The sequence below is a fragment of the Leptosomus discolor genome, chromosome 2 (genome assembly GCF_034619465.1).
Source record: "Leptosomus discolor isolate bLepDis1 chromosome 2, bLepDis1.hap2, whole genome shotgun sequence".
NCBI classification, from domain to species: domain Eukaryota; kingdom Metazoa; phylum Chordata; class Aves; order Leptosomiformes; family Leptosomidae; genus Leptosomus; species Leptosomus discolor.
Window position 1 is genome coordinate 35,708,226 of NC_141392.1, and position 18,204 is coordinate 35,726,429.

Genomic DNA, 18,204 nt, shown 5'->3' on the forward strand with positions numbered 1-18,204 from the left:
GATTCAACTCTCATTTTTTATCAAGTTCAAAATAGTTTCTATTTTTTCCAGGCTATTTATTCATTGCTGTCATAGCAATTGGGTTCACGCGAATAAAAGCTGACTGGGGGGGGGGGCTACCATGTTTTCAGCTATGGAAATGAGATATGTACATTGGCGTTTTCTCTAGCATTTGCCTGTTAATTACTAATTGGTACATTGCCAGGAGCAAAGGAGAAGTAGGAATGAGTCCCAGGTTATAAAATCTTCAAGGTTGTCTTGCTCTTCCTGTTTCACAGCAGCAAAGCCAGAGCGAAAGAAGTCAGACACAGCCAGGTTGTGGTGAGACGGGGCCCAGCCATGGGGCACTGGCCTGTGGGGACCGTGGGCTGCTTTCCGGGGGGAGCCACGTCACAGCACGTCCTGTCCTGCCCCGCTGCAACTCCCAGGCTCCGCAGGTCACATCTCCCAGCAGCCGTGGTCACGTCCTCCCCCAGTAGCTACCAGAAAGCAGCAGACACAGAATTTTCCCTTGAACTGGTGTACTGTCCGGGATTCCCAGGTACCCGCTTGCAGCCACCCTTGTGAACATGGCTCAGTGCCTCCTTCCCCGCAGCAGGTGTCCATGACGGACCAGCATCCATCTCATCAGAAACACTGCCTAGCTCCTTTCCACAGGGAGCAGCTGCAAATCCAGCATGGCTGGTAGTCTTTTACGTTATGGAAGTGCTTGGCCTAGACCCCTCGCACTGCATCCCGTAATATTAATGACACCACAGCCCCTTCTCCAAAGTGTGCACCCGCCACCTGGGCCTAAAATGCTGCTGGCTGCAGGCAGACATGTACCGAAACACTTCCCAACCTCCCTCTTGTAAACACTTACCTAGTTCTCCTGGGTCAAACGCTCCTGTAAGGCCTGCACAGCTGGAATTAATTTTCTGTGATGGACAAAAGCTTATCCACAACACAGGTCTATCTGATTTTTGTGGACAAACTGGTGTGGCTAGAGGCCACCCAGAAAGCGTGGCACTACCCTGAGTGTGCTTCAGTGACCACAGAGGACAACAACACAAGATAAGAAGTTAAAATTTAAATAATAAAAGGGGCCTAAGATTGCTCCTGTGGCATCCGAGCACTTCAGCAGCAACCCTGGTTTTCAAACACTGAAGGTAAGAAAAAAATAAAAACACAACGACCATATGCAACTGGAGCTGGAGCATCTCGGTTCCTCCAGGAATTAACCTGGTTGTTCCCACCCAAATGTTTGCACCTGCAACTCAGCCAAGCATAAAGCCTCTCCCAGGATATGCAAGGTTTGTCAGCAAGGCTTGCCAGCAACGTGAACACAACACTTCAGTGGTCTCCTCACACAGTCATTTCCCCCACTTTCTCCCCCTGACACATGCATGCAAAGCAACCCAGCAAGAGAACCACAACAGAGCTGTTTTGCTCCACCTCCCTTTGCTTTCATGCCTTTGGTGAGATGGGGGAGATGCAGGTGGTACGTTCAGCTCTGGCAAAACTGCTGAAGTTGAAGAGACTGGCACATCCATCCGTGTCCCCCAGAGCACCACGTTTTTCTCTGGAGCATTGCAGCTTGCTCTTGCGGGCAAAGTGGGGCAGGATAGCGATGGCAGAAAGAAACTCGGCCCTGCTGTGTTGTGTGCTGTCATTTGCAAGTGGTGGGCAGAACTGCATTGTGCTCATATTGATTCACATTTGTCAAGAATAATTGCTCCCTGAGCTGCTTGGATTAAAATCAGCGTCTCCCTGCTCCAGAAGGACATACCTGCCTTTTTCAAACAAAGACTGCAGTAACTCACTGTGTTTTTCTCCCAGTGAGGCTCCAATTTGCAGACAGAAGGCGCAGCAGCGCACAGCGCAGTCAAGAGGATGGAGAAGAATCCAATTCAAATTCAACTTCTGTATCGGCAGAAACCAGACAAGAATTATTTTGCAAACAACAAAAAAGTGCCTGCTATGTACAAAACATCTTTTTTCGTGTCCTGGAAACATGAGCCCGTTAACACCTCTCCTTACCTCAGTTCAGAGGTATCCCACAGCCTTTTGTAGCAAGACCTGAAGAGCTGCAAAACTGCAAACTGCCAGGCAGCAGAGTCTCTTTGAAGGTGAGAAAACTTGTTGCACTTCGGAAGAAATGTACTGGACCCACTTCAGCTGAACCGCTTCCATTTTGCTTTTATTTTTTAGCAGATGCAGTTTTAAGCACTAGCAAAATGCCAGGTGTGGGAAAATGGCCAGTGCCTCACGTCACTTAGATTTTTTTAAACCATCTTGACTTCAAGCATCTCCTGGACAAGGCTCTGCTGCCTGATTTCCCTCGGACTCTTGCAGTGCCCGCTTGGGTAAGGCGACTCCGATTAAAACCAGTCCTGTGTCTGAAAGGGTGCTGACATCCAAGCTGGCTGTTTCTGGGGGGCAAACTAAGCCAACACCGTGCGCAGGAGGTTTTTCAAGACACTCCCAATCATTTGGAAAGTGCTTGCAGCCGCCACTGGAATTAAATCCTGCTCAGGCCGCTGGGGTTGCAGACCAGCGGTGGCGGTCGTAGCGAGTGTTTTGCCACCGGGGCTTGAGGCTGGCACCGCTCACTGCGGGCTCCTCCTTTGGGTGGCATGAGCAGAAGGGTCTCCAAAACCAGGGTGGCGAGAGCGGCCCCGTCTCAGGGCAGCAGCAGCGGCTTGCTCCTAGGGCTGCAGGGCTGGGGTGGGACCTAATCTGATTCCCCCAGGCCCTGCGTTTCCCCTGTAACCTTTTTTACACGTATTTCTGCTCGTAAAAGCCACCTCTGAGGCCGCAGGCCATTTGCCTTGCTGCATTGCTGAGTTACACATGCCCATTCCCGCACAGACCTCATTGCAATGAGCGAAGGCCAGCGGTACTATCCGGGGTGGAGGATGTGTCCCCCGGCATAGCAGAATTACAATATATCAGAGAAGCAGATCAGAAAGCTTTTATCTTGTTATTGTAGGATCTGCAGATAAACTTCAGAAATGAAAAGCAGGGCAAAGGGAAATTAAATAATCCACATATCTAGTTTTAATACCCAGCCTCACACCTGCGGGTTACTGAAAAATTACCTGGAGGGAAGATACCTCCTGCATTAGGGACTGAGATCAGCAATATAATCAGAGTAAATGAAGTGTTTTCCTCATACTGCTTGATGGAGAAATCCCTCTGACGTGGATGTGCTCACTATAAATAAATAAAACTTCAGAGACCAGCATGCAGCACAGATGAGATATAGCCTCGTAAATTAGCAAACCACTGCCCCATGTACAAAATTGCTGCAGGTTTTGTGCCTGATCCTGTACATATTTCACCTCCCTCATGTAAATAGTCCTCCAAAGTTAATGGAGCTGTACTAATTTGCAATGGCTGGGGATTAAGCTGTTGGGGTTAAGCATTTCTGCTGGCTCTGATTGCAGCGTGTTGTAGTTACAGGGCTGTAGGTTGACTCAGAGATATTCCTGCTTGGGAAAAAAACCCATCCATGGCCATTACACCATGTCGCCAGCAGCTCCGTCGCGCAGCCCAGGTACAAGCACTTTCCCTGCTGCGTCCTCAGGCAGAGAAGTCCCGCTCCCACCCTGCAGAGGAGGGTGCAGACATTTTGTCAGATGCCGCAATGTAAAGCTCATTTCTCTCTTTCGTTCTTACTGGGGATGTGCCAATGTTTTCCAGAGTCTTTTCATTACTATCATGCTGCTTGCAAGCATCTTAATTTAAATCACATTATAGATGCAGCAAGGCAAAATGATCTATCCACAGCCTAATAAACTGGAGTGAAATATCCTTGGGCTGCAAGAGGCTAGAACAAGCACTAATTGAAATGTATAAACCTACGAACATTATTTATAGAAAGGAGCCTGATTGTCAAAGGCCCTGAGAGAGCTGGAACATGGGAATGTTTGTTCTCCCTGCAAAGAAAAATTAATTATATAAGTTTATAAATTCCAGTGGCTTTGCTTGCTCCTCTTCTGATGTGCCTGAGGACTGCTTGAAAGGTATTTATGGTTCCCAGCCGCTGCTTCTGGATGGCGTTTTTTAACCTTGTACTTCTGCATGCCACTGCCTCCCAGGATCCTGGAGCAGAGGTTTAGCTTTATGCACTGTGTTCCTCAGCCATAAAAAAAATGCAGATTCGTCCCGAGGTTCTGCAGTAGCAAATTTCTTTTAAGGGGATGCCTGGAGGAGGCCAGGGCTCACCAAGCCACCAGATATTTGGTGGAAGGTGGTGGGGCAGCTGCCATGTTTTGGGAGCAAGGGCAGAGCCACTTGCAAGCAGCTGGGATCAAACCAACACCTCTCTCTGTTGGAGCCTGCCATCTCCTCCTGACATGGCTTTGCTTATTTTCTTCGTTCACTGTCACAAACAGAGATGCTATGAAGACTCTAACGCTTTACATGGTTTGATTTGTAAAGCAGGAAGAGTGTCGCTTATTACTGAAACACACTATATCATATAATTTCCCAGTAATGCTGTATTCAGGCAGGGCTGCCAACTGGCCAGAAATCTCAGGAAATATGGCCGAGAGATTACGTATCATCAAACCCAAATGATGAATGTTCCCTTCCAGGCTCCTCTCAGAAGCACTATGGGTTTGGGTTTTGTGCTGCAATCGCTGTTTTTCCCCCCCATTGACCCCTGCAAAAGGTCACTCCTCGAGGGTCTGAGACACTTACTGGCATCCAAAAATGCCCATTTATTCAATTAGCTGGTTTTACGTATTCTCCAATACCATCTCATTAGGAAAGCTAATGGCTGAGTACTGGAGTTTCAGCACGGCCAGCCACTAAGTGAATTAAAATGCAAGTCACCTGCTCTCAGAGGAGATAAGAAACAAGAAAAACTCTTCAGAGAAATATTTTGTACCTCCCTGTTGGCCAATGTCCTCCGACAGCACTGCATTTCAAGGAAGTCCCCTTGGGTGCTGCTTGCTTTGATAATGCTATGGGCCACCTGCAAAATGTCTCAGGGCCAAATGCCCCAGGCAGGCTCTCCATCCCCAGTTGCCCCATCCCCCTCCCTCCGACATGCTTTCAAACCAGTTTTCCTGCAATTTCTTGCATTTCAAGATCTGCCTTGCTACCACCAAAAGGAAGGAGGAAGGGCAAGGCATTTGGAGGTTTGAGCACGGGGATAATCAGCCCCATTACGTCTGGGAGGAAGGCTTTATAGCACCAGCCGCTACCACCCACAGATTTTCTGCTGGGACAGCACGTTCAGGTGATACCCCAAAATAATCCTACCCAAGTGGTGCTGGCCGTTCAGAGGTGGATTCACAACAGGTGAGGTTGTGTCTGCATCCCCTTTTGCCACCCTTTCATGGGAGGTGACACATCGTGTCCTCTGGGGTCCATGGGACACATGTGACTGGGAAAAGGCATTTTTGTGGGTGTATGTGCCTCCCTTTTGAGGAGAGGGGGACTCAGCTACAGCTTTGGCAAGGCTTAGCTAAACCAGGGTGACTTTTATGGGTAGAAACAGCTTAGTTTTGCTGTGCTGAGGGGAGAAAGCATCGATGGTGATGGCTGCCTCTCTCCCTGCACCATCACCTTTACCTCCTGACATGGTGAGGGAGGTCCAGGAGTGCAGTTCTGGCCTCTACGTTGGATTAAATGGCACCCTGAGCCCCGCTTCCATGGGATTTGGGAATAATTTAAGAGGCGGATTTTAACAGTCCTGGCTCCAAGGCGAGGAGTCATCGTCTATTTTTCCGGTCGCAAGCCACATGAAACAGAACGCATTAAAAAGTCATCAGTGGCTGCTGTGAAGGACCACTGCGTCCCACCCCGCCCAGCCAGTGCCGTGAGGTACCACCTTCTTAAAAAGGCTCCCTCTGTCCCTGGCACTGACTGAGCGCCTCTTTATAAATATTTGGAATAAATGAATAAACTGTTGAAATTCCCCAGAAGGGGAAGGAAACATTTCTGTGAGCTATGTGTGGCAAGCTTGAGTCATTGGGTAAAACTTCTCAGAGACCTGCGCATCTACAAACGGTCAGTAAATATCTAAATCAGGAAACCTCCTCAGAAAAATGGTAAGTGATTTATTTTATCAATAGATAGCACAGAACTGACATACAGAAAAGAAAATCTCTCAAAATATCAACCACTTTATCAAAAAATTAAAGCACAATAAAACGTGGAGGTCATGGACTCCAGTGAAAACCCTCCCATGAAACACAATAAAAGCATGGACATTAATTCTGATATTTACACTTGCAAAAAGGACCTGTAAGAAAGAAGAAGAAAAAAAAAAAAGTAAAATAAAATGAGACCAAGTAACCCGAACAATGGGAAAGTAACTCAACTCAACACAATATAAAATAAGTATGCCTCATCATCTGCTGCTTTCCATGGCCCAAAGCTCTATGAAATGCAGCACTTGCTTGGCTTGGATTTGGAAAAACACGGTGTGCCTAAACTATTATTTTTTTCAAACAGAGATATGCCTAGAAAAATACTCTAAAATTTCAGCAGTCCTGGGAACACATAGACCAAGAAAAAAGAAAATTGCACTAAGAGGAATCATCTTGCCAAGCAAAGACTGAGCGCAGGGCTTGCCTATTGTGTAATGCATGATTGAAGGCAACAGCACTTGCAGATATTTTAGGGAGCACCAGATCATAAACTTGGAGGAATTCCCAGAAAACAAGAAGCGATTGCATGAATACATTGCAGGACATTTTAGGGGTGCAGAAGGTGATGTCTGAGGAAGAACCTGCTGAAGGCTGCCACAACACGTGGCTGCTCCTTGTGAGTCTTCAGTAAGAAGCAGCAGAGTTGCGATGGGCTGTGCATCTGGAGTTCCACACCTGGAGTCATCACGTACACGGTGCCAGAGCTGCAGCAGCAGCCCTCGCTCACCGCAGGCCAAATCCACCATGGCTTCAGCAAGTCGTCACCCAGAAAAGTGCCAGCGAAAGTGGGACCGGGAGGAAATTGCTGGTGTCGCTGGGTGCTGGCCCCTGCCTGAGCAGCATCTACCTGGACACTCCCTGCCCTGCCTCCACCAACACAATGCAGGTTAGATTAAATATCCAGGCTTTGATTGAAGCCAAGCCTGCCCCAGCCCGGTGGCACACGGCAGTCCCACTCACAAGCGGTTTTTAGTCATTAGTAAACCAAGAAAGATGGAGATCAGGCAGGTTGCAGGCAGGTATACCTGCAGGGGGGCAGTTAGGGAGTTTTCCAAGCTTAAGGACATTGGAGCGTGGCATAAATTGTGTCCCTGCTCCTTCCCCGGCTGCTTTTGAGGATCGGGCAGGGAAACCTCTCCCAGATGGGACTCAGACATTCCTCCCGGTTCTTCCCCATCTCCCTCACTTTCCTCCTCTGGCTGTGCTGAGCTGCTCGACTGGCAGCTTGGGGCATGCTGCCACATGGCTGCTCCCATGAAGGAAGGAGGAAAGGAGGAGCAGGTGATGGCCCTGGTGTCACACTGCTGGCATGGCTCAGCATGCAGGCACAAGAGCTGGTGCCATGGCAGGCAGCAGTGGTCTCCAAAACAGGATGAGGCCCCTGTGGCCAACAGGGCTGTGCTGGGATGTCTGCTCAGACCGACCCACGCAGGAGGCCAGCATCCACGCGTGGCCCCAAGCCACAGCAGGAGCTGCCTGGCCAGGCATTCAGGCTGAGTCTGGTTTACATCTGGGCTTTGGGGAAGGAATCTGAAAGCTCTCCTAAAGCACGTAAGCAGCAGCTATCGTTTGCCAACACCACAGAGATATTCAGTGGGACCATCAATAGCAAGTAACGTCTGTGAATCCCAACAAAGAGCCACAGGTCCTTGTGTCCTTCACTTAAGGAAAAAAAGCAGAGCTGCATCGGAGGCCTCTTCTCCAAGCTCAGCCAAAAGTGGCCAATATCTTCAAGACTCTGTAGGGAGGGACAGATGGATGGACACACGCATAAACCATCTCTATAGGAAGGTACGGTCCTGCTCAAAGGGAAATCTGTTCTTCGTGCTCCAGTTGCAGCTGGGGATTACAGCAGTCTGGGGAAGCGCAGCATCCTCTTTCCCCTCCCACGTCAAACCTTGTGAAGCAGAAATGATTTTGTTGCCCCATGACACTCCCCATGCCCTTATGAAGGCCTGAGCAGAGCATGGTCCTCAAAACACTCAGCTTTTTTTTTTTTCCTTATTTTGCACAGTAGCTTACAAAGATCCACCAAGAAGAAAATCAGGATCATTAGATATTCAGGGGAGGCAGGATTAGGAAGAGCAGCCACCCATAAAACTGTGCCCCTTTTTAACTTCACACCTCTACTAGGAAAGCATCCAATTATTTCTTAAATTACCCCAACGTTTTTTGCCTCAGCCTCCTTGTCTGGTTAGCCATTTCACAGATTTATTATTCTTTGCATGAAATAATACTTCCTGACATCTGTTCCCTGTTTGTTTCTCTTTAATTTCCATTTATAGCACATTTTCCTATCCTCTGACCATGTTAAAATAAAACAATAAGTATGTTTGACATGGTGCAAGTTACTTAAGATCATGATCCTTCCCTGACCTTGACTTATTTCTTTTTTAAACACGCTTTAAAATGTAGAAAAACATTTTAATGAACTTTCATGAAAAGCGGAAAGCTCATGGAATCAGCAACCACTTAGCATTTCACACCCACGCTGCCAGCCAGTTACCCGGGGACCAGCATGAGGATCAGTTGGTGGTTACAGTCCAGTTTGATTCTGACAAGTATCAGCTGGAGGCAGATGGGGAAAGTGAGGAGCCGTGGGCTGCGCATTTCCTCCATGAGATGGAGGGGAGAACCAGGTGGCCATAAGAGACGAGGCAGCAGCGGGACAGGCATGGGAAAGGGAATGTTAATTCCCAATGCAGTGATACAAATTGGCTTGAGTGAAGCTTTCCCTTCTGACCAGGCAGATGGGAAAAGGTGCCCTTCCCTTGCTCTGAAGAGATTTTGCGTTCAAGTACAATCTGGCAACTCCACAAGCAATAAATTCACAAAGAGAAGCAATGAGGAGTACTTTAGTTATGGCACAAGAACATTTTATCTTGTCATCTCTCTCTCGCTACAAGCCCTCAGTATAATTTTAGCTCAGGAGGAGGGTGCTTATGAAGCTAAAATAAAATTGAAACGTAGCCTCTAACCAACTGTGTGCACACACCTTTCACTTAAGTAACAAAGCAAAACAGCGAGGTCATGTCATCTCCAGCTGGTCCGTCACCATTTTATGGACTATCAGGCAGTTGTCCAGTAGGGACCATCATGCTCGTACAGGCAGCAACCTGCTCAGAACAGCCCCTCCAGGTCCTCCTGCGCTGGTAAGCTGCTAAGTGTGGTTACACATCTTGCTGCAACAAGGCCAACAAGGCTGCACTCCTGAACAGAAACATCTGAAACTGAAAACATTTCTGCTCAGTCCTCTTTAATCGGAAGGGCGGTGCTTATGCTGCAGTTTGCCGTTATGGCAGAGAGATACAGGTGCCTGCAACACTCAAGAGCCACAACAACCTGGGTAGTTCAGGTCTTGGTGCCCCCTATGTTCCCCATCTGCCTCTGGAAGCTTTCTTCAAACACCTGTTTCATCGATAGGGCTTTAACCTGCCAGGTTGCCAAGGGCATCTTCCTTTTACCCGAAGTCCAAGCTGAACATGCACACACTAGAAACCCTGGGTTTAACCTGGGACTTTTTGAAGTCAAGACAAACAGGACCAAAAGCAGCCAAGTTAAACCGCGCCCTGACAAAGCACCGTCCTCTCAAACACACTGTGCAGCTCAGTGCCAGGGCTGCACTGCTACAGCTCGAGAGACGGAAGGCTGATGAAGGTGGACAGTCTTCAGGGAAGCAGGTCAGAAGTGGCTCTGACGGCTTGCCAGCAGGTTGCTGGATCAGGTGCTCAGCACACACAGGAGGGCTGCTCCTTTTGGGAAACCAGTGCCTCCTACTGCCCAAGAGAGGCTCCCCTGACTGTCCCCTGGCTCCCCACAGTGTTGGGTAGGTGTGACTGACCAGGCCAGCAAGATTGGCCACTTCACATCCTTGGGAACCATTTAATCCTCAGCAGCACACAGGCTCACAATTACAGAAATGTATGTTTGTGTCTCTGCTCCCTGAACTTGCTGCACTTCATCTGCTCTCCCGAGCTTTAAGCTCTAAGCAGGCAGAGTTCATACACATGCATTTGTCCTACATAGCCCATGGTTTGGAAGGATAAACATGAGTCACTCCTAGTCTGCCTGTTTCTTCTGCTCATTTCTCCCCTGCCGCAACTGGCCAATTTACCTTTGCTGTTCATCCAGCCCGGTATTTACAGCATCTGGAAGACTCAAAAGCTGACTGAGGGGGAAAAAGGAGAGAAGCTATGCTACACTTGGAAGGCCTGATTATGCAAAGCTTTATGCAAACAACACTGCTGCTGCCTTGGAGAATGGGCCTGGAGTAGGGGCTGGAGAAAACTTCAAAGTGTGACCTAGCCCATATTTGGTTGTGAATGCATTGTGCACCTATAATCGGGATTTAACAATCATTCCCTATTTTAGGTGCAGAAACAAAGCGCCGAGGGTAATTTGCTTTCTGAGTTGCAATCTCTTTATTTGGTTAAGTGGTCTGAGTCAACGAAGTCATGCTCTCCTCTATTTCCGAGAGTTTCTTCAGCATCTGGCTCACCTTGGCCTCATCAAACTCCAGACAGAGAAACTCAGATTCCTACAAAACAAAATCGCAAGAACAATAGTTTGAGAAAGATAATGGGTTTTAAAGCATACTATGGAGACAGGATAGCAAGTTCTGGTTTTCTGACAATTTGTGTCCCTTGTCTCCTTTTTTCCTGGTGCCACTTAAATAATAGCCTCAGTAGACCCAGAGATTGGCTACCCACCTAGCAAGCGAGAGCAGTACATGCTGGCAGGCCAGCCAGCAGCTGCCAAAGAGGACAAGAAGGCTGAGCTCTGCCTACCTTTTATTTCAATGTAGGCATCTGTTTGGGTCTCTCCTTGGCTGCCGACTTCCGCAAAACTTGTAGAAATTTAATTATACCTGAGACTTCTACTTTCCTTTCGAACCTGTTGATGCCCAAAGCTGTTGCTGCAGACACCAGGAACCGCAAAGTGGCTGGAGCCACCACACAAAGCTCATCCCATACAAACCCCAGACTTGATACATAGGAAAACGAGAATCCAGAACACAGTCTTGTACAGGACACTCAGTCTGGAAATTCAGGAGCGTTTTATATTCTTTCACACATGGGCTCTAGTGTCAATTTAAACTTAGAAGCAAGTTAAGAAGCAGCACTGATTTGCTCTGAAATGTCCTATCACATCTTAAAAAATAGCTACTCTCTGATAAGATGGATACTGGGATACAGCAAAAGGATCTTGTCAAAGGCCCAGAAAATAAAGAAAATGTATTAAAAAATAATGAATATATATGTGTGTGTGTATATATATAAAAGTTCAAATTATATGGAACTCATTAATAAACATGAATGTGAAAAGGCCTCCTGAGATCTCCAGCCCATTAGCCTTACCTACTGCCATGTCTATAGTTACAAAGTACTTCCCACAGTGAGTCTGGCAGAAGAAATGTTTGAGATTGCCAGGAGTGTGACCGTGTACTAAAGGTTGTTCCAGGTGAAGCACCACTGGTGACAGAGAAACAAATTGAAAATCTTTGAAGATGAAAGTGCAGCCAGCATGGAGGGAGGTTTCCTCATGAGACACTGGAATAGTTTCAGCAATCAGAATCACTGTATATCCACTGAATTTCTACATGTAACACAGACTCCGGGGTGCTTATAAAAGCAGAACGGCATCTCCAGGTCCCATCTGTTTTCTACCAGACTAAAGTTTTATCATTATGTCAAAATATACTTTTTCAATACAATTAGCTTCTAACCCAAACACTGCAACTTCATCCTTTACATTTATGGAATTAAAACATGACAATAAAATCATCAGACAAATTAAACCCATCCACTTTTACTAACCACATTTGAGAACTGTTACCGGCGTTTTCCCCCAGGCATCAGGAATAGCTTTACCTTTTACCTTCTCTGTTCTCCCAAGGATTCATGGATTGTTCCATTTTTCACAGGAACCAAACCAGCAAGTGAAATACAAACCAAAATGTTCACGCAAGAAGCAAGGGGATCATTTTGTGTGCAATTATCATAAAAGGCCCTGCCAGAAGAATGCTAATGGGAAAGAAATGAGGTGCTATAAGTCAGTGATCAGGAAGCCAAGCATGTTGAAGTGCATGAAACAGTCGTGCCAAGGCTTCTGTCCAGACATCAGTCACACGGGGAACTACCATGGTTCAAGACAGAAATCAAAATGGTGATTTAAACCTTAAAACTTGGATCTTTCTAAGAAGGAAGACCTCATACAATGAGGGTGGTGTGCACTTTAAACTTTTTTTTTGTCTTCAGATATTGCTGCCTCTCCCTTAATGCTGGTACTCAGGCGCTGGTAAGTCACTTACTGTAGCTACGCTGGATGGAGTCGGTCTTCGTGAAATGTGCATTATCTTATCTGCTAATAAACAAATCAGCCAACAGGCCGAGGTGCAGAGATCAAGTTATGTATTTAGTATGCAGGTGCTTCTGATTAGAAAAGGTTTCATAGAATTAAGGAGAACTTTGATTGAACGATGTATCAGTGAAGTTCAGTAATAGTGATGTAACTAAATATATACCACGTGGGATATACAGATGACTATTAGGAAAGGCCTTTGCCTGAGCATGCAATTATGCTCATAAACAGCATCCTATTGGAAACTATCACTGTAGGTTGCGGTTTGTTTTTTTTAAATTAATCGTTCATCTCTATAAAGTTACTTAGTACATTCCAAAACATCACAAAAGTAGCATTAAACATTCAGGATCAACAACCACACAGATATGAAATCTAAGACTTGGAAGCAAGGGCTTTCTCGCACCATTTTTCTTGTCCTTGGCAATGGTTATTATGGAAAACACCTTGTATAAACTATCTTTGAAAGCATAATTACAGCAAAGCATAATTACAGCTGGTCACTGTGCAGCAAGAAAATGTTTGGTGAGGAATTTGACAGCTTAATTCCATTTGGCAGTGGGCTTTCTTGTATTCTCCTGTCTGATTAGGAGCATGCTGAAAAAAAATATAGGTTGGATCTGCCTGAAGAAGCTGTGTTTGCAGGAGATTGCATAAGAAAGCCTGAACGAAACTCTGAAATTTCTCTCTATACATTCCTTGATTAGGAAGCACTTGAAAACTCAAATCTCAAGCAATTCATTAGTTAACCCCTGAGGCTTTGTGAAGCATCGGGCTGAAACCAGATCTCACCCCCTTGCTGGAATAAACCATTCTCCACTAAAATGAGCAGAAACGGGCAGCATCAGCCCAACTGGTGCAACTGCTGCAAATCAGTACTGCAAAGCCAGTGCCTCTTCAGCTCTCCCTGCTAAATCCCCCCCAGTTTTAGCATCCTTGTTTTCCCAGACCTGGCCGGGAAAAAGTTCTGACACCGCTTTCACAGAAGAGCTATTGCAGAAGCAGAAGCTTTTCTTACCAACCTAAAATCATCCCCATTACCTGTAACACGTTACAAGTCTTGTTTCACAGACAACATCTGAAAACAGCTCTTCTCTCTGTAACGTGACCTCTCATTCCTCAACTCACGGGCCACGGCCACAGGCTGATTTCTACCTTCACCTTTTAGGGAACGAGTCGCAGTGCCACCCTATGCAGCCCTGGGTCACAGTCCGACAGGACAAACTCCGAGACCAAACTCCTGTTGACATCTGTGGCTTTCCAACCACAGCTGCGTGCCCCAAGTCACGTGAGCCCATTGACAGACTTCCCCAGGCCAGGGTGTGCCCATGCAGCCCTTAAGCTCTGCATAAGCTGATTTTATGGCTTAATCATATGGTGAGTGGGAGCGGACAGAAGACCGAAGCTCCCAGCTCTGGTGGAGATGCTTTTGCATGAGCCTAATGCACAAGGAGGCTTTCTTTTTTCCCTCTTCAGGTATTGTCAGTTAAAAGGAATGTAAATTGAGCAAAAGGACACTCCTGGGTTACACCAAGCCTCTTCATGACACTTTATAGAAGTGTAAATGTACTCATAAAGCATACTTTTATCTATAAAGCAGCTAAAAACTTCCTATGCGGATTGGATGGTATCTAAATAGCACACTCTCATGTGGACCAACCTAAACGTGACCGAAAGGGCTGTAAATCAGGCTGCTCAGAACTGGGCTTTAGTTTTATTTAATGCTTTGTTAGCTTATACCCTCCACAAACTTCCACAGAAGGAGAAAAAAGGAAGAAAAAAGAAGACAGAGCTGTGAAATTAAAACTTCCCATCGTTCCCCTAAGGTGTCCTCCAGAAGCAGGACAAATTTGGTGTCTCTGCTCCTTCTCAGCAAGAAACAAGACATCCCTTTTGATATTTCCTGTTGTTATAGAAATTTTCAGCCCACTTGGATCCCTTGTAGTTAAGCAAAACCAAGATGGAACAAGTCATTCATTGCCTCGAAGTCCTGAAGCACGGCACGCTTGCTGACCAGACTGAAATGAGGACTTTAGACAAGCCCTTCATGGAGATGGACACGGTCTTTGCAAAAAGGCACGTGTATGTGCACAAGCAGGGCCGTCAGAGCATGTCTGTGTGAGATGGAAACGGCACATGCACCCCCAACTTCAGGTTGGAAAGCCAAGCTGGATGCTCTTAGAAAGGTGTGGGAAAGGACATCCATGTCCTGCGACCACCTTGGTTTTGTCCTCACATGCTTTCCCACCCCTCCTCCCATTTCCCTCCTGAGCCTGGGCTATAAAAAGGAGCTGCAAAACAAACATCCAAGAAACACAAACTCCCCCCAGCCATGAATTAGGTCTTCTAGGTTGTTTGGGGGTTTTTTCAGGAACAAGAGAGCGCTGCAAAAATATTTATATGAGCGACAAAGAGAAGCACAACTTTCTGTATCTTAGTAACTACACTTAAAAGACCAGCTATTTTTAGAAAACCAATTTTCACACATTCAAACTTAAAAAAAAAAAACTTTACAATTGTTCTCTGTTGCATCAGTTTGACCAGCCACTTGAAGTGGTTCCCAGCAACTTTGATACATCCAGTATTTTTAAGTTCTAGCCACTATAATGGAAAACCAAAAATAAACCCCTCTCAGTTCACATATCATTTTACTCATTTCATTTCCACTTGATTCAGAGACCTCCTAAAACACTCAGCATTCAGGGAACTTAGTCGCTGCCAGGACTGCAACGTAAGCTGGCAGTGTATTTGCTTTGGATCTTGGTGTCTTGACTAAGGCTCATTCCATGGGCCATGTTGATGGCTTGGGGCATTTCCAACACCTAAGTAAAGGAAGTGAGATTTGTTACCAAATGGTGATCACGAGGGAGACGCTGGTATGGGTGCCATGCCTCACAGGCCTAAGGACAGTGAAGGTTGCTACGAGCAAATATTTGCCTCCCCAGGTGGAAACACCTTGGACAAAGTTTAGAGAGAGGCAAGGAGAACTCCCTGCCAAGGGGTAGGAAGCAAAAATGGCTCAGCAAGTGAACAAAGATGCCATCGTGCTGACAACAGCCTTCACGACCCAAGTGGGTTCAGAGGACCAAGGACTTTCTTCCATTAATCACAGAAGTACTGCCAAGCAGACAGCTGGCCAGCTACCAGGAGAGCAGGTCTCCGTGGTTCAGCGGAGTTGTCACGTGCAAGGGGAGAGGGAGCCAACTCCACCTTCACACAGGTCTTATCCTTTTGGTCATTTGCTCCACAGAGGCTGAGATTCAATGTAATTTCATTACTCTGGAAGATATTTTATTCTCCTGGCATAGGCTTTGCATTAGATTAGGATGTTTTAAAGATTTAGCAGGCCCTTGCGTAAGTAAAAAACAAATCTGTAATGTCACCAGAAACCCAACTTGCCTTCAAACATCCCAGTACCTTTCACTGTGATTAAGAACCCACATTAGTTTTCAGCCTTCCCAATTTTTTTGGTCAACAAAGACATTAAGTGGTTTTGGAAAGGACTAGCTGATAAAACAGTTTTACATCCATAGTTACGCATCTGCTTGCTAGCAAGGAAACCTTGTTATTCTTATCAACAGGTTTTGATACTGCAGTAAGCACAGTGCTTTAATTATGGAGGGTTTTTTCTTAATTAAAAGAATTGTGGAAGCCAGAATTTCAATAAAAGTTATTAAAAAAAGTAGTAGAGCTCAGAAGTGTTGCCTGGTGGGTTTTTTTGGGCTGAAGCCCAACCATTTAGTGATATGCAACTGAAATAAAAGGAACTTACTTCTCCCCTTCTTAGTCAGATGTGTGAAAGGGTGAATCAAAGAAATTTCTAGCATAACATTTTCTACAGAAATTAATTTCGCTGCTTTTTAAGAACTTCCGAGTTCCTCATGGCTAAGCAATAAATAACAATTTTTTTATTACTCCATGTCACTTTTCCTTCCAGATCACTGAATACTCTCCAGCCAAGCAAATCTCCTACCTCCTCTGTTAACACAGGAAGAACACCAAGTATTTACTATGCAAGTAATTAAGTGCATCACTGGTAGATGCATGGAGTCATGACCGTCAAACCTCTCAGCATTTTCTGTTAGCTCAGGTAGTAAAACCAGCAGGGACTACCTCCAAAATGCTATCGTATTCTACCACAACGTGCCAGGAGACAACCACACATAGATTTCCACCTGAACAGCCCCCCAGTCTCCTCTGCAGAAGAGGTGGTGGGCCAGGAACCATCTGCAGATCGCATCTGGCTCACGTGCCGCAAGTCAGCCCACGCTGACCTGCAGCAGGATGCGCGCAGCAGCTCAGCAGGAGCCTGGGAAGAGATCGGGCGGCCCCACCAGCCCAGCAGGGTTTCACCGCTCCTCCACAGATGCTGCCAACTTCCCAGCAAGCGCACCTAGCTGCGGGCACCCTCCCGCTGCACAATTAGGTGCCAGGCATCTTGCCGGGACAGGCTTACTCTTTGCAGCAGGAAAAAGTACTGAAATACACAGAAGGACAACCTACTTTTGGAGGCTTTCAGGCATAGGTATGTGTCTGAAGAATATAGGTCTTATATTCAGAAGAAACACAAGGATATATAAAGCCACATACATTATAAGCTGACCAATCGTTTTCTTTCAAACAGAATTATCTCTGTAAACACGTATCTAAAAATCACTTTTGACTTTTATTGCAAGCACACTAAGGAAACTGCGGGCTTTGCTTACATCAAAGCAGCAGGGTTAGGGTTAAATCAGCAATGTATTAACACCAGATGAATATCTTACAATTCACAATACAAGCAAATTAGGCCGTAAACAGAAAAGCTGGCGGGAGGTAAATAAAACAACCCCAGAGAAAGCTGCTCAGTGAGGTGTGGTACGAGAAGCCGGTCACTGACACATCATGCAAGCCCGAACTTCCAGTCAGCTTGCATCACAGAGGAGTGAGTACGATGGCAAACACGCATGGGAATGCAAAGCACACTCATCTTCTCCAGCAATACCCACAAGCAGAAACAAATGTCACTGTTTCCAAGGCATTAATTAAACAGAAAAGACAAAATACTCATTTCAGAGTAAATCCAGAGCCTATAATTTTAAAGTTTTTTCCCCCCACTTTTGCAAACAAGTATTAAGTCATTGCTTATCTGGACTAAAAGGGAACCTATGCATGGGCATAGATACAACCTGCTTCAGCAGCAGGAGTTAGGATAACCAAAAAAATCTTCTGGTTTATCTGAAAATGCCAACTATCCCACTTCCTCCCAGTTTGCTAATTCCATTTAAATACCATTTTAGTAAAACACCTGCAGGGACTACCTGGTAAGCAAAATCCCAAGTCACAGGTAATTCAACAGGGAAATCAATAACGGTCAACCACCTTACCAGCTCCCATTTTATACCTTGTCACCCTTACAGAGAGGTACCGATGCTCCCTCCACATGGGCCTTCCTCCTCGCAGGCTCAGCACCGGAGCAGGTTTTGCCTGTGCCAGTACGATGCAGCTTCCCATTCTCACAACCAAGAACTGCACCTTCTCAGTTATCCTTTTTTTTTTTTTTTCATTTCTTAATCACTAACAGATTATCACTGTAGTTGAAAAGAAACTGTCTGGAAACAGCCAGCGAGGAAACCTAGAGACCTGGCAGAGGGGCAACGCAGACCTGAGAGTAATACCTGCACCTTAACTTTGCAAGTAAGGAAAATACAAACCAAAG

General features: G+C 46.1%; 1 protein-coding gene across 1 annotated transcript in view; it reads right to left on the minus strand.

Annotated features, from left to right (window-relative positions):
• Positions 1 to 10,554: 10,554 nt before the first annotated feature.
• Positions 10,555 to 18,204, minus strand: part of COMMD1 (copper metabolism domain containing 1) — a 78,445-nt gene continuing 70,795 nt past the window's right edge. Inside the window, exon 3 of the mRNA XM_009961872.2 lies at positions 10,555 to 10,683. Coding sequence (XP_009960174.2) covers positions 10,576 to 10,683 — 108 coding nt within the window. The 3' untranslated portion in view covers positions 10,555 to 10,575. The remainder of the gene's footprint in view (positions 10,684 to 18,204) is intronic.